Source organism: Scyliorhinus torazame, chromosome 11, assembly GCF_047496885.1.
Source record: "Scyliorhinus torazame isolate Kashiwa2021f chromosome 11, sScyTor2.1, whole genome shotgun sequence".
Taxonomy (NCBI): domain Eukaryota; kingdom Metazoa; phylum Chordata; class Chondrichthyes; order Carcharhiniformes; family Scyliorhinidae; genus Scyliorhinus; species Scyliorhinus torazame.
The window spans coordinates 166,096,577-166,120,025 of record NC_092717.1 but is presented as its reverse complement, the minus strand read 5'-3'; the positions used below and the strand labels follow the sequence as shown (position 1 = coordinate 166,120,025).

The 23,449-nt window shown below is 44.4% G+C and overlaps 1 protein-coding gene and 1 long non-coding RNA gene across 5 annotated transcripts in view; one reads left to right on the top strand and one right to left on the bottom strand.

Annotated features, from left to right (window-relative positions):
• LOC140385628 (matrix metalloproteinase-16-like) overlaps positions 1-23,449 on the top strand; it is a 374,928-nt gene that overhangs the window by 115,532 nt on the left and 235,947 nt on the right. For 2 of the 4 annotated variants that reach the window (XM_072467961.1, XM_072467963.1), the window contains 3 exons: positions 926-1,074; positions 18,893-18,907; positions 20,151-20,273. In XM_072467961.1, coding sequence (XP_072324062.1) covers positions 926-1,074; positions 18,893-18,907; positions 20,151-20,273 — 287 coding nt within the window. The remainder of the gene's footprint in view (positions 1-925; positions 1,075-18,892; positions 18,908-20,150; positions 20,274-23,449) is intronic. The other 2 variants (XM_072467962.1, XM_072467964.1) reach the window with 2 other exon arrangements.
• Positions 1,043-3,311, bottom strand: LOC140385629 (uncharacterized). Its single transcript, XR_011933411.1, has 3 exons — positions 2,978-3,311; positions 1,309-1,388; positions 1,043-1,178 (listed from the first exon to the last, which is right to left on the bottom strand). It is a non-coding gene; the product is annotated as an uncharacterized lncRNA (long non-coding RNA).

The window sequence follows — 23,449 nt, the reverse complement described above, 5'->3', positions numbered from 1 at the left end:
ACACCCTTTGTGTGCATGAATCTCATGACATCACCGCCGAGGGCCAGGGAAAATCGGGAAACACGACCTCTTCAGGGAGAACTTGACTTTTCCATTCTTGTGAGATTTTCCACCCATGCCGCCTATCTCACGAACGGCAAGTGCAGGCTCAAGATTGCGCAACATATCTCGTGCTTGCTTTGTTTGACTCTTGTATTGTAAAAATTATTTTGTTTCAAACTGGAATCTTCTGACTTCATTCTTTCGGAAATAACTAGAAATTTAGATTTTTTTATTTAGAAATAGCTCTCAACTCAAGATCATAACTCTTTTCAGAACAATGCTATTACATTACTGAATTTTAATCATCTTGTTACTTATTTTGGACCAGGCAAATATATAGCTTAGTGTTATTTGTCGTCTAATAGTTAGTAACAGTTAACAATGCACAACTGATGCTTCATTTTAAATAACTTTGAATGACATAGGAATATCCTGTTGCACCATTTTGCTACTTTGCCTTTGAATCCCAATTTTCTGACCATTCTCAATATCCTTACTTGTCAAGTCAGTAATTCCCTATTGAACAATGTAATTCATTCTCCTTCTGGGGCTTTACAGAGAGCAAGTCCTGCTACCCATTGTGTGAAGAATGGCTTTTTAGATTTATACTTGGTTCTGATTGTAAGGTTATGCTAGAAACAATTAGCAGGTCAGGCATCAGTGGAGGTAACAGACAAAACATTTAGGATATCAATCCTTTCTCAGAATTCAACAGTCCATAGTTGAAACAGCTTGTCTGTTCTGACCGCTTAACAATATGTTGCGTTGGTGATTTTAAAATGCTATGCCACCATTGCTTAGAAATGTATGCTTTTTTGTTTAGAAAATATTGATTTGAATGGTTTTTCAATGGGCTGATCAGTTGACGTCTCTTTTTTTGCAGATATGGTTACAGAAGTACGGCTATCTTCAAGCTAGTGAACCCAGAATGTCAGTATTGCGCTCTTCACAGTCCATGCATTCAGCTGTAGCTGCTATGCAGCAATTTTATGGAATTAAAGTTACGGGGACTTTGGATGAAAACACAATAGAGTAAGGAACATCTGTTTTCCTCTTTAACCAGCACCGGCTCACAAGTGCTGCATACGTCCTCTCAAAGTCACTGATCAACTCCTACTTGTAATTCACAGAGCAACCTGTAATTTCCAATAAAACCAGAATACTGTATGAGTTCTCCATTGCATCTTAAAGGAAAATACAACTTATTTAATGCAGTGGTTGGAGGTAACAGGAAATGTAGAATAATCATTTATATTCAGCACATACCTTCCAATCACACAGATCAAGGGTTTGCTTCTTTTTTGTTCCATGGTTGTGAACATCCATTATCTAGGCAGACCTTAGCCCTAGTAAAAAAAAAATCAGTAAGTTACAGATGCACAAAATTTAAAGATAACTTTCAACCTTGAAGAAAGATGTCAAGGTAATGTGAGGTTCATAGCAAGTTAGTTCTGTGAGTTGACCAGGCCAAATCTGAGAAACCAAAGTGATTGATGAAAATTTAGCTTGACTTTAACAATAAAGATCTTTCAGGACAGTTTCCAGTCTGTATATATTCATCCATTTTTGGGGGAATTGCCGAAGGTCAAGCATATCCAGACTGCCCAAAATGCTATCCTGAGGACTCAATCAGCAACTATTGCTTATGCTATTTTCAATATTCCAAACTAGCTCCCTCTTCTTTCAATGTTGACCAGTGGGAAGATGACTAGTTTCTGGATGCCAGAGTATCAACCAGATGTGGCAGATTGATGTCTATGAGCAGTGGGTCCCTCGGGTGCATTTTCCATATCTCTTGTCCAAGCCATTCGATGCTGTATGTAAAATGGCAGCAACTTCACTCGGGAGGCAGCAGGAAGAAACTTGAATCTGACATGCCTTGTCTCAGTCAGAATGGCAGTCAACAATTTCTTGGACAAGCCAACCCCTCCAAGCCCCTGGTTGCAGAGGGAAAAGTTGCATTCAAGAGAAAGAAATTGAGGGTTTTTTTCAAAGTAAGAAAGCCAACGAGTGAACCTTTCCTAAATTTTTAAAAACAAGCAATACATGAGACTTGTTGTCACAGCCAGTTGGAGCTCAGTCAGGTGCTAACCTCACTCAGTCAGTACTTTTATCTCCACGAATTGAATCTGAATTCCAACTTGTCCAACTAGTTAAAAGCTATGGCTGAGGTTTGCTCGAGAAATATCATAGCATAAAAATACACTTTAAGTTGTTTCAATAATCTCAATTTAGGAGGGTTTAAGATTGCATTAGACCAGATCTACCCTAGGGACATTACTTACTCTCACTGTCCTGGGTGTGCTTTAATAACTGTCATGATATGCAAACATGCAACCAATGAAAACTCAGAATAGGACACAATTAATGGGCAGTAAGGACACTCAGAGGTGGCATCACCACAAGGGGGCATGACATAAACACTATAAAAGGGATGAAGCACTCACACCCTGCCTCTTTCCACAGACAGACATCTAGAGAGTTAGGCAGGGTTGATCAGCAACATCACACCCCAGCATGTGGCTTAGAGCAAGCTGGTACAGTTAGACTGAGTTACTACAGTTAGATTAGCAGAGAGTCAAACTCATTTAAGAACTGTGTTAATAGTTCAATAAACACGTTGAACTCATTTCAGAGTCTGGAGCATTCTTTAGTTAAGACTGCATCAAGTAGCAGCCTGTGTTATCCGAAGCAGCATAACACAACATGATACCAGGAGTGACTGTTTAATATATTTAGTTCAACTCAGCAAGATCCGTGACAACCAGCTACTGAATACAGGCACAATGGACAAGATTCAGGCTCCTCATCAGCTCAGGACCACCGGCAATCTTAGTGCCAACTGGCGATCATACAAGCAGAAATTTCAACTATACGTGGAAGCATCCAACCTCAATGGCGCGACTGATGCGCGGAAGATAGCTCTTCTACTCACCACTGCGGGTGACCATGTGATAGAGATCTTCAACTCCTTTCACTTTTCCGAAGGGTAGGACAAACTATCCTGGACAAATTCGACAGCCACTGCGAGGTGGACACCAACAAAATCTTCGAGCGCTACATCTTCAAGCAGAGGATGCAAGGTAAAGACGAATCCTTCAACTCCTATCTAACTAAACTTAGACTGCTAGCGCAATCCTGCAACTTCGGTGATATCACTGACTCCATGATCAGAGACCAAATCGTTTTGGAGTCCACTCTGATCCTCTGCGAGAGCAATTGTTGAAAATCAAGCACATAACCCTGCCAGTCGCGATTGAAATGTGTACTGATGTGGAGATGCCGGCGTTGGACTGGGGTGAGCACAGTAAGAAGTCTTACAACACCAGGTTAAAGTCCAACAGGTTTGTTTCGCTGTCACATTTCGAAATGTGTACTGTGCATGAGCACTCTAAAAATTGCTATTCACAGTACAAAACGGCAGGAAGTGAAAAACAAGCCTCCCACGAGGTGGAGAGTGTTCAGGCCATCTCCCGAATGCAACATCTCCACATTGACGAAAGCGGCCATTTCGCGCGCTCTTCCCGGGGCCCGACCCATGCGCAATGCGATTGGGAACATGAAGCAGCTGAAAACTGCACGACGCAGGTGTAGACTTCCGAAAACCGCACTGCGCATGCGCAACAACGCACTGAGCGTCATGACGCCGACGTCATGATGTGTGCGAACTGCGGCACCGCCCATTTAAAAAAAAACTGCCCTGCAAGAGGCAAACATTGTTTAAATTGTGGGAAACCAAACCACTATGCAGCCCTGTGCAGATCTGCACCACCAGTCAGGAGCCACGCTCCCAGTTCCGAGAGCGGCACATCAGAAGTGTGCAACACCGAATGCATGACTCTGATCCAGGCAGTGCGACGGATCCAGATGATGAATATCTGGACAACACTTACCGAGCGGGCATTATTACGAAGTGCGAATACGCCACACCGGACTCATTGCGAGTCCAATCAATCCTGGCCGTAGATTCTGAGGACGAATGGCATGCAGTGATGAAGGTCAACCACTGCCCCATCCGGTTCAAACTGGACACAGGTGCCTCCGCCAACCTGATTTCGCAGGTGGACTTCAAGAGAATCAAGGAGCCCCCAACAATCCTTCCAGCTGCCTGCAAACTCCTGGACTACAATGGAAACGCAATCAAGGCACTGGGGTCCTGCCATCTGTAGGTGTCCTGCCGACACACACAATCAAGCATACGCTTCGAGATTGTTAAACCAGACAGAGCGTCCCTGTTAGTTGTGCATGCCTGCAAGCAACTGAACCTCATTCAAAGGGTCTACACCACGACGCCATTCCATTTGGATCTGCAAGCCAGCATCGACGACATCCTAACCCAGTACCCAGATGTATTTAGCGGGATGGGCACGCTGCCGTACGAGTACAAGATTCTACTGCGGCTTGATGCCAAGCCAGTGGTCTACGCACCACGACGTGTCCCTGCTCCACTGAGAGGGCGCCTGAAGGCAGAGCTCACGAGTCTACAACAAAAAGGCATCATCTCCAAGGTCACTGAACCAACCGACTGGGTCAGCTCGATGGTGTGCGTAAAGAAGCCTTCGGGGGACCTACGCATCTGCATTGACCCCAAGGATCGAAACAAAAACATGCGGGAACATTACTCCGTCCCGAAGAGGGAAGAAATCACGAGTGAGATGGCACACGCGCGCTTCTTCACAAAATTGGACGCACCCCAAGGATTTTGACAAATCCAACTTGAAGAATCCAGCAGAAGGCTCTGCACCTTCAACACGCCTTTTGGCAGATTCTGCGCCAACCGAATGCCAATTGGCATCATCTCGGCATCATAGATTTTCCATCGCATCATGGAACAGATGATGGCGGGTATAGAAAGGGTTTGTGTCTACGTTGACGATATCATAATCTGGTCCACGACCCCAGAGGAACATGTGTTGCAACTCAAGAGAGTATTCCGACGCATACATGAACATGGCCTCAAGCTAAACAGGTCCAAGTGCTGTTTTGGGACATCCACGCTGAAGTTCCTGGGCATTTCACAACACGATGTGCGCCCGGACACAGACAAAATGAAAGCCATCGAGGCAATGAAAGTCCCCGAGGCCAAGAAGGCAGTACTGCACTTCCTGGGAATGGTCAATTTCCTTGGCAAGTTCATCCCGAATTTGGCCACACACACCACGGCCCTACGCAACCTGGTGAAAAAAATCAACCGCCTTTGAGTGGAAGGCGGAGCACCGAACAGAGTGGCTGGAGCTGAAAGCCAAGCTCACCACTGCACCCGTCCTTGCATTCTCTGACCCAGATCGAGAGACCAAGATATCCACAGATGCGAGTCAAGATCGCATTGGGACGGTGTTGCTTCAAAGAGACGACACGTCATCCTGGGTACCAGTAGCATACGCGTAACGGGCAATGACTCCCACTGAGACCAGATATGCGCAGATTGAGAAGGAGTGTTTAGATCTTCTCGCCGGCACCCTCAAATTTCATGATTATGTCTACGGCTTGCCAACATTTACTGTTGAGACGGATCATAGGCCACTGGTCCACATCATCCAAAAGGACCTGAACGACATGATGCCTCGTTTGCAGAGAATTCTGCTCAAACTCTGGAGGTATGATTTCAATTTGGTGTACACAAAGAACAAAGAAATGTACAGCACAGGAACAGGCCCTTCGGCCCTCCAAACCCGTGCCGACCATGCTGCCCGACCAAACTACAATCTTCTACACTTCCTGGGTCCGTATCCTTCTATTCCTATCCTATTCATATATTTGTCAAGATGCCCTTAAATGTCCCTATCGTCCCTGCTTCCACTACCTCCTCCGGTAGCGAGTTCCAGGCACCCACTACCCTCTGCGTAAAAAACTTGCCTCGTACATCTACTCTAAACCTTGCCCCTCTCACCTTAAACCTATGCCCCCTAGTAATTGACCCCTCTACCCTGGGGAAAAGCCTCTGACTATCCACTCTGTCTATGCCCCTCATAATTTTGTATACCTCTATCAGGTCTCCCCTCAACCTCCTTCGTTCCAGTGAGAACAAACCAAGTTTATTCAACCGCTCCTCATAGCAAATGCCCTCCATACCAGGCAACATTCGGGTAAATCTCTTCTGCACCCTCTCTAAAGCCTCCACATCCTTCTGGTAGTGTGGCGACCAGAATTGAACACTATACTCCAAGTGTGGCCTAACTAAGGTTCTATACAGCTGAAACATGACTTGCCAATTCCTATACTCAATGCCCCGGCCAATGAAGGCAAGCATGCCGTATGCCTTCTTGACTACCTTCTCCACCTGTGTTGCCCCTTTCAATGACCTGTGGACCTGTACTCCTAGATCTCTTTGACTTTCAATACTCTTGAGGGTTCTACCATTCACTGTATATTCCCTACCTGCATTAGACCTTCCAAAATGCATTACCTCACATTTGTCCGGATTAAACTCCATCTGCCATCTCTCCGCCCAAGTCTCCAGACAATCTAAATCCTGCTGTATCCTCTGACAGTCCTCATCGCTATCCGCAATTCCACCAACCTTTGTGTCGTCTGCAAACTTACTAATCAGACCAGTTACATTTTCCTCCAAATCATTTATATATACTACAAAGAGCAAAGGTCCCAGCACTGATCCCTGTGGAACACCACTGGTCACAGCCCTCCAATTAGAAAAGCATCCCTCCATTGCTACTCTCTGCCTTCTATGGCCTAGCCAGTTCTGTATCCACCTTGCCAGCTCACCCCTGATCCCGTGTGACTTCACCTTTTGTACTAGTCTACCATGAGGGACCTTGTCAAAGGCCTTACTGAAGTCCATATAGACAACATCTACTGCCCTACCTGCATCAATCATCTTAGTGACCTCCTCGAAAAACTCGATCAAGTTAGTGAGACACGACCTCCCCTTCACAAAACCGTGCTGCCTCTCACTAATACGGCCATTTGCTTCCAAATGGGAGTAGATCCTGTCTCGAAGAATTCTCTCCAGTAATTTCCCTACCACTGAAGTAAGGCTCACCGGCCTGTAGTTCCCGGGATTATCCTTGCTACCCTTCTTAAACAGAGGAACAACATTGGCTATTCTCCAGTCCTCCGGGACATCCCCTGAAGACAGCGAGGATCCAAAGATTTCTGTCAAGGCCTCAGCAATTTCCTCTCCAGCCTCCTTCAGTATTCTGGGGTAGATCCCATCAGGCCCTGGGGACTTATCTACCTTAATATTTTTTAAGACACCCAACACCTCGTCTTTTTGGATCACAATGTGACCCAGGCTATCTACACCCCCTTCTCCAGACTCAACATCTACCAATTCCTTCTCTTTGGTGAATACTGATGCAAAGTATTCATTTAGTACCTCGCCCATTTCCTCTGGCTCCACACATAGATTCCCTTGCCTATCCTTCAGTGGGCCAACCCTTTCCCTGGCTACCCTCTTGCTTTTTATGTACGTGTAAAAAGCCTTGGGATTTTCCTTAACCCTATTTGCCAATGACTTTTTGTGACCCCTTCTAGCCCTCCTGACTCCTTGCTTAAGTTCCTTCCTACTTTCCTTATATTCCACGCAGGCTTTGTCTGTTCCCAGCCTTTTAGCCCTGACAAATGCCTCCTTTTTCTTTTTGACGAGGCCTACAATATCACTCGTCATCCAAGGTTCCCGAAAATTGTCGTATTTATCTTTCTTCCTCACAGGAACATGCCGGTCCTGTATTCCTTTCAACTGCCACTTGAAAGCCTCCCACATGTCAGATGTTGATTTGCCCTCAAACATCCGCCCCCAATCTATGTTCTTCAGTTCCCGCCTAATATTGATATAATTAGCCTTCCCCCAATTTAGCACATTCATCCTAGGACCACTCTTATCCTTGTCCACCAGCACTTTAAAACTTACTGAATTGTGGTCACTGTTCCCGAAATGCTCCCCTACTGAAACATCTACCACCTGGCTGGGCTCATTCCCCAATACCAGGTCCAGTACCGCCCCTTCCCTAGTTGGACTGTCTACATATTGTTTTAAGAAGCCCTCCTGGATGCTCCTTACAAACTCCGCCCCGTCTAAGCCCCTGGCACTAAGTGAGTCCCAGTCAATATTGGGGAAGTTGAAGTCTCCTATCACCACAACCCTGTTGTTTTTACTACACACCTGGCAAGGAGCTCATCATCGCCGATGCATTGTCCCGTTCCATCAACTCACCCAGTGAACCACTGGAGATCATCCAGCACATTGAATTGCAGGTACAACTGTGTGCAAGCACTCTCCCGGCAACAGATGAGAAGGTTGTTCTCATCCGAGAAGAGGTGGCCAAAGACCCCCTGTTGCAGCGAGTCATCCACAACCTCAGCAATGGCTGGCAGAAAGGACAATCCGCTCAATTCTACAACGTCAAGGATGACCTGACGCTGATCGACGGCATCCTGCTCAAGCTGGACAGGATAGTCATCCCACTACGTCTCCAGAGCATGGTGCTGTGGCAGATTCATGAGGGTCACCTGGGCATAGAAAAGTGCAGACGCAGGGCACGGCAAGCTGTCTACTGGCCCGGCATCAACCAGGCCATCACAGACATGGGGCGAAATTCTCCGGAAACGGCGCGATGTCCGCCGACTGGCGCCCAAAACGGCGCAAATCAGATGGGCATCGCGCCGGGGCCGAGCCCCAACATTGAGGGGCTAGGTCAGCGCCGGACGAATTTCTGCCCCGCCAGCTGGCGGAAAAGGCCTTTGGTGCCCCGCCAGCTGGCGCGGAAATGACATCTCCGGGCAGCGCATGCGCAGGAGCGTCAGCGGCCGCTGACGGCATTCCCGCGCATGCGCAGTGGAGGGAGTCTCTTCCGCCTCCGCCATGGTGGAGACCGTGGCGGAGGCGGAAGGGAAAGAGTGCCCCCACGGCACAGGCCCGCCCGCGGATCGGTGGGCCCCGATCGCGGGCCAGGCCACCGTGGGGGCACCCCCCCGGGGCCAGATCGCCCCACGCCCCCCCCCAGGACCCCGGAGCCCGCCCATGCCGCCTTGTCCCGCCGGTAAGGTAGGTTGTTTAATTTACGCCGGCGGGACAGGCATTTTAGCGGCGGGACTTCGGCCCATACGGGCCGGAGAATCGAGCGGGGGGGCCCGCCAACCGACACGGCACGATACCTGCCCCCGCCGAATCTCCAGTGCCGGAGACTTCGGCAACCGGTGGGGGCGGGATTCACGCCAGCCCCCGGCGATTCTCCGACCCGGCGGGGGGGTCGGAGAATCTCGCCCCATGGTCCTGAACTGCGAAACCTGTCAGAGGTTCCAACCAGCGCAGAGCAAGGAGACACTCCAACCACATGACCTAGAGACCTCACCGTGGTCCAAGGTTGGCATTGACCTATTGCACGCGAATATATCTTAATCATCGATTACTTTTCGAACTTTCCTGAGATGCTGAAGCTGCCAGACCTCACCTCACGGAACGTCATCAAAGCGTGTAAAGAGACATTCTCACGGCATAGCATCTCGAACACCGTCATGAGCGACAATGGCCCGTGCTTCCGCAGTCGAGAATGGTCCACGTTTGCCAAGAGCTACCATTTCAGGCATGTCACCTCCAGTCCGCACTCTCCGCAGTCCAATGGCAAAGTCGAAAAAGGGGTTCACATCCTGAAGCAGCTCACCCGCAAGGCCTCGGACTCTCCTTCCGACATACACCTTGCACTACTTGCATACCGGGTGACTGCCTTGTCCACTGGCATGTCGCCAGCTCAACTACGGATGAACAGGGACCTGCGGACGGCGCTTCCAGCCATACACCTGCCCAACCTTGATCACCTCCCGGTGCTCCAGAAGATGCAGCAGCTTCGCGACAGCCAGAAGCAGGGCTATGACGCACATGCCACTGATCTGGACTTGCTGTCCCCGGCAGACATGGTCAGGATCAAGATACCGGATGGGTTGGGTGGTCTGCTCCGGCTGCCATTGTTCGACAGGCCGCGCCCAGATTCTATGGCATACCTATGGCTGATGGCTCCATTGTGCGAAGGTATCGAAGGGCACTGCAAAAAGTTGCTTGCCCACAACCACTTTCCCTCCATTTCCACATGTCGAATTGCCACCTCCAGATCCCGTGCACCAAGAGGCCACCAGTCGTGCCTCCCACTCGCCTGTCTAGACACCGTCATCCCCTCCACCACCTCTCCGGCGGTCGACGAGGATCAGACACAAGCCTCAGAGACTGGACTTATGAGCATTTGTTTTGTTTGTTCTGTTCTGTATTCCTCTGTCAGCCACATTAGGCAGCCACATTCACATGTATATACATCTATATTAAAAAATGGGGGGCGACGTCATGATATGCAAACATGCAACCAATGAACACTCAGAATAGGACACAACCAATGGGCAGTAAGGACACTCAGATGTGGCATCACCACAAGGGGGCATGACATAAACACTATAAAAGGGATGAGGCACTCACCCTGCTTCTTTCCACAGACAGACATCTGGAGAGTTAGGCAGGGTTGATCAGCAGCATCACACCCCAGCACGCGGCTTAGAGCCAGCTGGTACAGTTTGAATTAGTTACTACAGTTAGATTAGCAGAGAGTCGAACTCATTTGAGAACTGTGTTAATAGTTCAATAAACACGTTGAACACATTTCGGAGTCTGGAGCATCCTTTAGTTAATATCCGAAGCAGCAGAGCACAACAATAACTTTATCGTTACTTCAGCAAGGATTAAAATGAACTGTTAGCCTGTGGGATAGGTAAAAAAAACACAATATTTTTGTCAGTTTGTAAAGTTAACAGTACAGCAAGGTGATTCTCTTAAGTGTATTTCAAAAAAGCATTTCTAATAGTTTAATTGTTGAGTGAAAGTCCAAGATTTAAAGATTCTAAAACTGAATGGAGAATTGTGACAGGGCTGCTTCAGAATATGAGAAGAGACATTTGTAACAATGATTGTGACATTAGCAGCACCACTATAGCTGTGAGGTCAGAATTACAATTTTCTTATTGCAGTTCAGGTCAAATGATGATGCTATTCGAAGCAAGAATAAAGACATATTTTGGCAGATAGCTGACTGTCGAAAAGGGAAAAAGCGAGCTGTATTAATTTTTGTTTATTACAAAATGGCAGTAAAAAAATTTCCTCATGGGTGTCTATTGTATTATGCATCTGATGCTCCCTTCCACATGGTATATGGAGCATAGGTCATGTTGAGTTGTACTGTGAAAACAAGATTTAGATGTATGCACTTGGCATTTTGCCAAAACCACCATTAATATAATCACTGAATTTGAATTAATGCTGTGCTTTAATAAAGTTGATGCATCAAGTTGAACTGATTTTGATGCACTAAGCAGTGAGAACGTACCTGACTGATGCTGAAAGTGGAGTCAAGGGCACTGTTGAGATGCAATACACTGTAACGAGGTAGGACATTGGTCCACAATGCACTATTTCATATCCAGTGATAACTTGCCTCTTCCAAGAGGAGCAGAGGCCATGGGTAACAATAGAAAATCATAGGCTTCAGTCACTTGGTGCATTCACAATTTTTTGTTTTCATATCCACCCATATTTTATGACATGAGAACAAAGACAGGGTATAAATTAATTTAAAAGAAATTAGATCTATCCTACCAAAATAGTGATCGAAACAATCTCTTCTTGTTCGCGCAGATATTCTTTGATTCTGAACAGTTTAATTTTGCTCTTATATATTGGTTACATAAGGAAAGCAAGTACATGTTTAAGCATTTACGATTGCAACATTAATAATGGTTGCCCCTGGCAGCTTTGTAACCACTCCAGGCATGGATTCTCTTTTTGTATTCAATAGTGCCTAATTCTGACTTGAAGTACAGGATTTCTTCTGGAGGGAACATCTGTAAAGGTCCATAGTTCCTAGATTAAGAATAAGTGTGAGAATTCTGATTGTTTCTGTAATGCCCATGAATAGAACCGTCTTCACAGGAATCATCCATTTCAAAGACTTGCATGACCAGAATTTTTGTCAGCAAGTTACGACTTTTAGATAAAATAGGTATTCTTTATTTTTTCAATAAAGGAGGCATTTTATAATAGTGTGTCAGCCTGCCTGTGAAGAGTGTTAGATTATTTTCAGTGAATCAAATTGTGCTACCTTGAAAAAGACTTGGTTGAGCAGAAGGGCTTAACTGCTTCTTCAAAATATGTACAAAAGGCAATGTATTAAGTATTGCTCAGCATTTTCTGGACAAAAACATACTCCAGAGAGGTCATAGAGTAGAGTAGGAGGCCATTTAAGCCAACTCTCTGCTAGAACAATCCAAAATGAACCGACTGACCCACTTCCTCCCCATTACCCTCTACCTCCCTCTGCTATAATGTTAAGTTGATATTTGTTCCAGTTTTATGTCCGATATCCACACTTTCAATCCCTGGCTGGCACTTTGGCTCCTGAGCTTGTGAGCTCATGATTGATGCCTGCTCACTAGTTAGACCTCAGCTGGAATATTGTGTACAGTTCTGGGCGCCACACTGTAGGAAGGATGTGACCACATTGGAGAGAATGCAGAAGAGGTTTACAAGAATGGTTCCAGGGCTGAGTAATTCAGTTATGAGAATTGATTGGAGAGGTTGGGACGGTTCTCCTTGGAGAGAAAAAGACTAAAAGGAGATTTGGTAGAGATGTTATAAATCATGACGGAGCTGAACAGAGTAGATAGGAAGAAACTGTCCCCCTCATACGAGGGTCAAGAATGAGAGGGCAAAGATTTAAAGTGATTTGCATAAGAAGCGAGTGTGATGTGAGAATTTTTTTTTTCACACGACCAGTAATTCGGGTCTGGAATGCAGTGCCTGGAAGCGTGGTGGAGGAAGGTTAAATTGAGAATGATGAGCTGACTTTCCTGCAGCAGGCCATCAAACAATTTCTACTGTTGAGTAGACGCGTCACTGCAGCCTTCCGCTCAAAAATATTTCCCCAGTAAGTTGTTAAAATGCAGCAATGGAAACAGGCTATACTGCAACCAGGGCAACTCCTTAATCAATCAGATTGAGAAATAAATGTAGAAGAATTCAATACAAATTAGAGTGGGAAAATTAAATTCAAAATGAGGTACAGAGAGAGAAATAAAGAGAGAGAAAGAAAGATTGGATTAAGCGAGGGGAAAGAAAGATAGGAAAATTCTTAGAAAACAAAAACGTTAAAATTAACATTTTAAAAATTCTCCAACATGTAATACCTGTAGGAATGAGACTCCTCATTTGTTAGTTATTTTTCAGTGCCAAGGGACGTCAAGTTGATTGCCATTTGAAAGCTTTCTTACATTTGTAATGTAAATCTTATCTTTCCGTAGCCCATTCCGTTCGTATCCACCTTGCAAATATAGCAACTCCTTGTCATTCACTGCACGTCAATAGTTAGGGAGGTAGCGAAATGCTTTTTCATAAAGTAAATGGCAAACTGTTGCAACTCTATCAGCAATTTTTGGATAGTGGCATTTATCCCATATCTGCTTGTTGCCTGAATTTGCCACATCACGTATGCATAAATAACAATGAGTGTCATTAACCTCATGCTAATTTTGACAGAAAGCTGTGGCTCAGTGAATTTGCCTGGAAACCTGTAATTGCAATTGTCTTAAAGGAGAAAACCCTTTAGTTCTTGTATTATGATCCCAGACCAGACCCTAACGGTGGCTAGGATACTGGACTAAGACCCCAATATTTTATTTTATTTTGTAAGACTGTGCAGAAAGAATACTTTGTTCCAGTAGTGATTGCCCAAAGAAATAGTGATTTGGTATTTTAAAACAAAACTTTATTATTAACACATTATTAAACTCTAACATCACACCCGAAAATAGCTTACCTCTTAAACAATACTAGTCAATACAATACCTTTAATTACTATCTCTATTGCCAATTAAACAACAAGAAAGGAAAAAAAAACATGTAGCTCTCTGTCTTTCCCACATCCCAATGGTACAGAGTAACATTTGCTTTCCAGAACAGATTTGGCTCCTAGTCATAGAATTTACAGTGCAGAAGGAGGCCATTCGGCCCATCGAGTCTGCACCGGCCCTTGGAACGAGCACCCCACTTAAGCCCACATCCCTGTAACCCAACCTAACCTAAGGGCAATTTAACATGACCAATCCACCTAACCTGCACACCTTTGGACTGTGGGAGGAAACCGGAGCACCCAGCGGAAACCCATGCAGACACGGGGAGAACGTGCAGTCTCTGCACAGATAGTGACCCAAGCCGGGAATTGAACCTCGGACCCTGGAGCTGTGAAGCAACTGTGCTACCATGCCACCCTGCACAGTTCCCCTGCAGACTCTGGCTGGATGTCTTCAAAAAGCTGTTCCAACTGCTTTGTTTCAGCTTTCCCCTTGTCCTCAGACAAGTCTGCTCTGCTTTAAAAACTATTACTCTTTTTTTAACTATCCTTCTGTGAGTGCAAAATACTTTACTTCTGGTCTAAAAGGGTAGCCAGATCAGTACTCAACTCAAATTGCTTTGTCAACATGTCTGAATTCCGTAGCTCCACCCAGCAATTACATAATTTCCCCAAACCAAAAATATATTAACTCCCCAGGGACTCTCCCCAGTCAAACAACAGTGCATCAGGATTTTACTCTGGTCAATTTCACCTCTGGCTCCGAAAAGCTTTCTGGTCTTGCAAAACAGGATTATTTTAGAAACATAACTACTGCAGCAAAACACACTCTAATCCTTAAATTGCCAAATGTTCATAATCCAATGTATCTAAAATCGTGCATTCATCGCACTTGTAATAATAGCAAACTAGTTTTCTAAAATGAATACCATTTAAACTCTCTTGAAATTTAAGAAATACTTCTGTCATTTTTGCGAAATAAAGCAGGTACAGCCTCCTGCTAATCCTGCTACTGTCTTGCACAGTTTGCATTGCTATGAAGCAACTCACACATAATTAGAACAGTAAGTGCAACCCAATTTGCAGAAATCTGGGACACTGCACTGAGTGTGAGACCACCCGAAGGAGGTGTTCTCACACATCTTTGCCTCCTGGTTTGGAATGACTGTTACCTCAAATGCACAAAACCATCTCATTAACTTGAGTGAAAATGATTGAAATGGATAATCATGTTTATTTGATTATCTTTACACAGGAAGATGGGCATGTCATGGTGTGCAACTTTCCACAACTTTGCAAATGCCAATTTTATGAATTTCCATTTTCTAGGGAACCAAAAATCTAAACTGCCACATCTAACTTGTTAATATCTGTGTGCAGCATTGCTCTTTTAGAGTAAACCAGTTTGATAAATATAAATCTACACATTAGCCAGTGAACCTTGCTGATCACACATACTCATTACAAGCTTTGAAGAACATTTTCTTTAACCGCCTTCACACTGACACGTGCTCATCATTTTACTGGAGTGCATTACTCTCCGGAAAAGATGTTGGGACCCCCAAACCACACGCAAATTAACAACCGATGAGTGATGGCATGGGACGGTCGTTCTGTGTTGTCAGAATGGAGGAGGATTTTCAGCAAACAATATTCCAGAGGACAGAAACCCAATACCTGAAATCTTCACCATGTGTACAGGCTACATTGGTCCACTAAGAATCTCGCCATTGAACTGTGCACCTGATACCTTCCCCTGGGATGCTTTTGGACAGTTCTGGCACATAAAAGTGACAAGAGCCCATGGTATTTACACCACTGCACCTCTCCAAACTGGCACAGAGAATCTATGTGACTTTATGCAGGTGATGGACACTGTTTCATACAACAACTAAATTCCTCCAAATGGGCACTATACTCAGGCAGCAGATGCACAGATTCAGAAACGTCTTTAGCATCTGATCACCTGTATTGGCAGCTCCTCAGCTTCACCTTCTACCTGCCCTCCCAGCTGGCACCATAGAAACACTTTGTCCCAACATGACTTTGTCATGATCCATTGCTTGAGTGACAAAGGATACAGCATTTGAGTATACCCTTGAAAGTAACAACACAAGATCAAGAACCAGATGTCACTGATTTAAGGCGAATAATGGAGGCTTGAGGAAAGGCTTCGTACACAGCATTAAGATCTGCATTGTAATGGCTGAGAGTATCACGGAGGCAAGTTCAATCATGACTTTCAAAAGATAATTGGATGATTATCTGAAGCAAAAAGAAAATGCAGGGCTACTTGGAATGACAGGGATATGGAACTAGGTAAGTTGCTCTTGCGGAGAACTGGCACAGACACGATGGGCCAAATGGCCTCATGTGGTGGAACCATTCTATGATTCTATGATAAGTATAGTATATTCAGAGCAAATTTTATTTACATTAAAACAATTAATTTTCATCCAACACATACAACTTGCTGATCTTTTTCAATGCTACGCTTCCCCTTCTGGACCTGACCATTTTTTGGCAAGGGCTGTGGAGATTTGGCATGTCCTGCCCTCCTAAGATTTGGCAATATCAGCCACAAAGACTCTAGCACCACTAGTCTTGGAGCCTAGATCTGCAGCCCCACTGATTTAGTGCTGATATGTAGACACAGATGTTGTGTTACCTACTAGCCCTGACAAGATGACACCAATTACCACTCCTTCCACAGCCATGGCGAGGACTATGGCCTTCTACGTTTCGAGTGGAAGTGGTGAGATCATTGTTTTTTCTTTATTGTTCTACTGTGCTGGAAGAGAGGGTACCAGTACCATCTCACCTCAGGTGCCATAAATAACTTACTTGTCAAGCTTGTAAGAGTACTGTCCCAAGAAGCATTGCTTCTTTTCCTCAATCTTGCCTTAAAGATCATCTGTGTCCTCTTATAAGTTCATTATAATGCATTTCCCACTGCTTCTGCCTGCTTTCCATGAGTGGGTACAAGTGATATCTGCATTGCCATTATCCAGCCAGCTTAGAATAAAGATGTGGACTACTGAAGCCAGGGAGATATTTGACCAGAAAGGAGAGAAAATAACATTCCCAGGGTTATGATGAAGATATCAGAACAGTTACACCATTAGTGAAGATCCCTAAAAGTTCAGCTGCTTGCACTTGTTTTACATGTGAACTGTGCTAATGACAGTTCTTATACTAATTATCTTAGGAAATTTGCATGGCACTTCCTCTGCTGGCGAATGATATAACTTTCCAGTGCAATGGTGGACAATCACAACATAGCAGATATTGAGGAATATTGGGGCATCACATAAAACATTGAGAAAGGTGAACATTTGGACCACAGTACGTGGTAGTAGTATCCTTCATAAGGTCATCATAAAATCGATAGGAAGAGGTAGGTGCAATGCAGTTAAAACATTCAGTTATGAACTGGACCCATTTATTCAACTGGCAATCAAGTAAATATGTTCTATTTTCGATTGAACTATCAAAAGGATGATGTTCACCCTGTTGTACTTCACTCAATGTCATTTTATTCATGTATGACTATTGGTATCAGTAGATGATTTAGATGGGGGAGGGAGGGCAGCACTAAATAAAGCTCCATAATGGCCAAGTGACCCACCTGCTTAGTTATCCTCCACATAATTAGTTGTTTGTTGCCATGTGCAATAACAAGAAGATTTATCTTAGCATGGCCTATGCCAAAGAAATAAAGTTAATGTTAAAGTGACCACAGCAGAGGTTCTTTCAGTCTTTTTGCTGGCCATATAAGTTACTGTTCCAGAAAGCTGTACGTCAACGTGCAGAGGATGATCTTGTGATTGAGCTTGCTTGTTAAATCTGCTGCAAGTGACGTGCCCGTGGTCAGATCAGTGCATCACACTTGGCTGCTCTTTATACACATGCTGATCTAGAAAATTCTTTGTTTCCTTTGTTCCTTTCCTGGAGGTGGAAATGTAGCTGAGACCTAGTTCTGTGGCCTGATGCCTGAACAAAGTGGCCATTCTTCATGCGAGAGTCTAGACTGATTGTTGGCAGGCTACCTGATGACAGAATATCACAATTGAGTTTCACCTTGCTGAAACCATTAGATGGCAATCAAATGTCACTTTTCGCGTTTAGGGAGGTAGAGACCAATTGTAGCTCCTTCTCCACCCACTGCTCCTCCAGTGAAATTGAGCAAACTGGTTCATTTGAATCTGACACATTCCTGATTAGCATTACACAATTTACTTGCTCTGCTAACAATTTGCCATTTGACAGAACTTTGAGCGCTCGATACAAGTGTTAAATTGTCTGAGAGCTTCTCATAATTTAGAATGAACTATATTTGCATAATTATTGGTGAATTATTATACTTACATGCAATTCTACTTAACTACACCCAATCTAATGTTATATTAACTTCTGATATTAGATTTGACATAATGATGGAACAAGTGCACCACTTTGACACTGTACGTGTTGCAGTGAAGAGAAATGTAAAATGAATGAGAAATTCGGATCATACTCCCACACACCAAGGAAATGAATAGGTTGGAATTATTGATCCAATGGTCAAAAAATGGCTGCTTTGTCCACTTTTTAAAAAGTAAACACGCGCCCTTAAAATTCAGTGAATCAAGTCAAATTTTTAAGCATCAGTGTTGAACCCGTCCCCCTATCAGATGAGCGTGAGGTCAGGTGTTATGCCTGAATCTGGTATCTCTCTCTTGTGGGGACATGAATTGGATTCAATTTGAATTGTTTTTTGGAGCAGGCATGGAGTCGGATTCGGGGTTTGCCTCGTCCACACTCTGAGCTCTGGCTTTGTAACTCTGACAAAGTAATAAAAAGAAATGGGCAGTATCATTTGCCAAAGGCAGATGTAGCACAAGGTGCTTGAAAATCAGGTTTCGGTTTGATGTAATTTCAGTGCATGTAAAGCTTGCTTGAATTCACTTTATTATGTGGTTGGTGACACCTTAATAGCTTCATTTTTTTTTGTTCTGTGCTTCATGTGATAGTGATATCACCTTGAGGTGAGAATCTGTTTTGTTTGTCTTGTTTAAATATCTCCTCATTATTAAATGTGTTTCAATTTTACTCTGGTGTGAAATCAATTACTTTAAATTGTAATGACTGTCTTTGGCACGATAAATGTGGCCCTCCAGATATTGTTGCATATTTTGAAAGTGAAGTGTAATTAATAATAATAATAAGCATATTTCAGAACTGTTTAGTGCTATGAAATTAAACAAGTCTGTCAGGAATGATGGTGAGCGGGCTGGATTAAGACATCATGCCAGAATTTGTGAATTGTTTTCAGAAAACAGTAAAGCATACCAAGCAGTTAGCAGTTGTGAATTGAAAACTACACATTAGTAAGTGGTTAATGCAATCCTTAATTAATCATGCTGTGAATTGAAGACATTCTACATTACATTGAGGATTTTTCCTGTTAAACAATCAAGATTATTATTCAAACGATGATGACTGAAAATGGAACTTTTGTCTTATTCTGTTCTACATTTCACTAATTAACATGACATGGGGCCCATTAAGTATATCCACCTGGTGGTTTATCCATTACACCAAAAAAAACTGTGGGATGGATATCATAGCTTTGAAAGAAAAGGTCTTTGATGACTGGGTTTAATCTAACGAAATGATAAAAGCACTAAAACTGTCGCTATCAGCCGCAGTATTAAACAGTTATCAACTGATGGAGAATGAATTTATGAGTAATGAATGGATCGTGAAGTTCTAATCTACTGATTAAATGGCCAATATAATCCATTGATAAATACAATTGAATTACTTTCAGGGCCATTACACCTGTGTCGTGTTCATTTTAAATCTGACTTTGGGGACATCTTGAGATAAAACCAAAGCCTAATTTTAAAAGGGATTTAAAATCTAATCAGATTTATTGAAGAAGAATGACAATTAGAAATGTGTTGGGAGTTGTGGGGGTTAATTCTAAGTGTCCCTGCAGGGTGGGAAGGCTGGCTATCTGTTTTGCAACTCACCTGAAATTGTTTTCCATTGACTTCAAAGGATAATTGCTTTCAGTGTAAATCATGCAGTGAGGCCACTCCTGCTAGTTTGATGCTTGTGAAATCCACCTCATAGGGTCTGTTAAGGAGCCACAAGTAATTATGCCATGGGCTCCAGAATGGAGATTTTGGTTTAAAAGCATGCAACGCATTGAAAAGAAATGAAGCAATAACACTCACTGTTAAATGCATCTGGTTTAAGGATGTATTCTTTTATCTTTCACAGCTGGATGAAGAAGCCCCGCTGTGGTGTGCCCGACCAGTTTGGCAGCAGCATTAGATTTAGTGTTAGAAGAAAGCGTTACGCATTAACTGGGCAGAAGTGGCATCATAAACATATCACCTACAGGTACCTGTACTCACACATCACTGAATAAGCAGTTCCATGTCATTTTCATCGGGATTTGTACTATGAAGTTGGAAAAATAAGTTTGAATACTGTGAATCTGAAATGTAGGCAAAACGTTCTGGAAATGCACAACCTGAAAGAGAAAGATCTCAGACACGGGTTAGACTACTACTTTTTTCATTTTTAGGCATTGACCCTCAGCATTTTTCTTTCATAATATCCGTGATCTGTGAAGTATTACTTCCGAGAAATCTAACAGCAACATGTTTGTCACTGACCAGAAAAAATCGATTTTCTGTAGGTTATGTGTAAACCAGAAGATAGAAGTGGGCAGCACAGTAGCACAGTGGTTAGCACAATTGCTTCACAGCTGCAAGGTCCCAGGTTCGATTTCCGGCTTGGGTCACTGTCTGTGTGGAGTCTGCACTTTCTCCCCGTGTCTGCGTGGGTTTCCTCCGGGTGCTCCGGTTTCCTCCTACAGTCCAAAGATGTGCAGGTTAGGTGAATTGGCCATGCTAAATTGCCCCTTAGTGTCCAAAACAGTTGGGTGGGGTTACTGAGTTATGGGGATAGGGTGGAGGCGTGGGGTGCTCTTTCCAAGGGCCGGTGCAGACGTGATGGGCTGAATGGCCTCCTTCTGCACTGTAAATTCTATGATATCTATGATCTGTCAGGGAGCTTTATGGTATATTTGCTATTTTAGGAGTGAAAAACATTGTCAATTGTTTGGTGAAATTATATACATTTGCTGTCCTGTTTTGCAGTCTGCTCTCACATTCAGCTGTTTGAGACTGAAATCCATTAAACATAATTTTGGCAAAAAGACGTAATGACGACTAGCATTCCAAGACTGGAAGCTGTGACAAAATGCAACTTGTAGGGTAATTTTCTCACTTTGTGTTCCTGGGAGGAAGCCTAACCTGTTGTTAGTGCATTTCAGAAATTTGGATGGATAGTTTTCAATTATTTAATTTGAAAGGAAAGTGATACTCTCGATGAACAGAGATGCTCAACAATCGCATAATGTTGTGCATCAGCTGTCAGTCCAACCTGGCTAGTGAACAGCCAACTTTCTTGACAGGTGGGATACAAACCAATTTGCATTCCTCAGCTGCAGAGTAAAAACAGCTTGCCCCTTTCAGTAACTTATTACAAAAAGGAAAGTAATAGTTTATAAAATAACAGATGCATATTTTATGGATTATGTATAAACTAGAGCCACATCCCATGTATATCTTTTGAACTCAACCTGGCTCAGGATATTTCCAGCTTCAGGGGATGATGAAAGATCCCAGTCATTTGCCCATTGCGATCCTTTGGTTCAGTAACTGTTAAACACAAAAACAGATTAGTGAGAAATCACATGTGGATGAAGATTGTGCTGTACAATAATGGCAACAAAAATGACTGAATGCGTTCATGAAATTTCTCTATTTTCTACTTTAACAAAGGTATTAAGATATAAATGGATTAAAATAGAAGGGAAAAGCAAAATCTTACAGACACTTCAATAAATTTGCTGCTAATGTCATACAGCATAATTGCAAACCAATGAGTTCACCATGCCAATCTTATTAACTGATGCAGTTTAAGAGGTGAGAGTTAGATAACGCTGCCTGCATTCTCTGGTGCGGCTGCTATTTATTTTAAAGGCAACTCGATTTCAAAGATTACTCAATAATGAGAAATGAATCCCTGGAAGGCCCCAGAGTGCTTCACAGCCATAGAATTACTTTTGAAGTGAATTTATTGTTAAGTAGACAAACATGGTAGTTACTTTGCAAGTGAGCAGAAATGAGTTGCTTAACCGGTTTGTCGTGGCAGTGAGTGATAAATACTGGCCAGAACTGATTAAATATAGAAATTGAAAATGTCAGACTATGACTCCTGAGTGAATTTTGTTTATTTTCTCCCTTTTCTCTTTAATGTGTAGAATCATGCTGATATACAATACCACAGTCACTAGCTATCCTGCAGTGTCTCACCCAATGGTTCATGCTTCATATGTGATCCTAGAAAGGGAATAGTGGCAGGCTTTTCAGGTCCAGAAGCCATCACAGCCAAATCCACTTGTAGCCTCACTCAACTTGCACCAACATACCTTCTCTAGGATGGATCATTGGATACTAACAATGGCCGGGATTCTCCCCTACCCGGCGGGGCAGGCGGTCCCGGCGGAAGGGAGTGGCGTGAACCACTCCGGCTTCGGGACGCCCCAAAGGTGCTTTCTCCGCATCTTTAGAACATAGAACATAGAATTTACAGTGCAGAAGGAGGCCATTCGGCCCATTGAGTCTGCACCGGCTCTTGGAAAGAGCACCCTACCCAAGGTCAACACCGCCACCCTATCCCCATAACCCAGTAACCCCACCCACCACTAAGGGCAATTTTGGACACTGAGGGCAATTTATCATGGCCAATCCACCTAACCTGCACATCTTTGGACTGTGGGAGGAAACCGGAGCACCCGGAGGAAACCCATGCACACACGGGGAGGATGTTCAGACTCCGCACAGACAGTGACCCAAGCCAGAATCGAACCTGGGACCCTGCCGCTGTGAAGCAATTGTGCTATCCACAAGGCTACCGTGCTGCCCCTTGGTTTAGGGGCCAAGCCCTCACCTTGAGGGGCTAGGCCTGCGCCGGAGTGGTTGTCGCGCCGCCGGCCGGCAGGAAAGGCCTTTGGCGCCACGCAGTAACCACGCCGGCCGACGGAAGTCCGCGCATGTGCGGGAACGTCAGCGGCTGATGACGTAATCCCAGCGCATGCGCAGGGGGGGGTCACTTCCGCATCGGCCATCGCGGAGGCTGTGGCCGAGGCGGAAGGAAAAGAGTGCCCGCACAGCATAGGCCCGCCCGCGGATCAGTGGGCTCCAATCGCGGGCCAGGCCACCATTGGGGCACCCCCCGGGGCCAGATCGCCCCCCGCCCCCCCCCCCCCAAGACTCCGGAGCCCGCCCGTGCCACTAGTCCCGCCGGTAGGTTAGGTGGTTTAATTCACGCGGGCGGGACTGGTATGACAGAAGTGGGACTTCGGCCCATTTGAATGCCCTTAGTGTTGGCGAGTCCACTACTGTTGCAGGCAGGGCATTCCACGCCCTTACTACTCTCTGAGTAAAGAACCTACTTCTGACATATGTCCTATATCTATCTTCCCTCAATTTAAAGCTATGTCC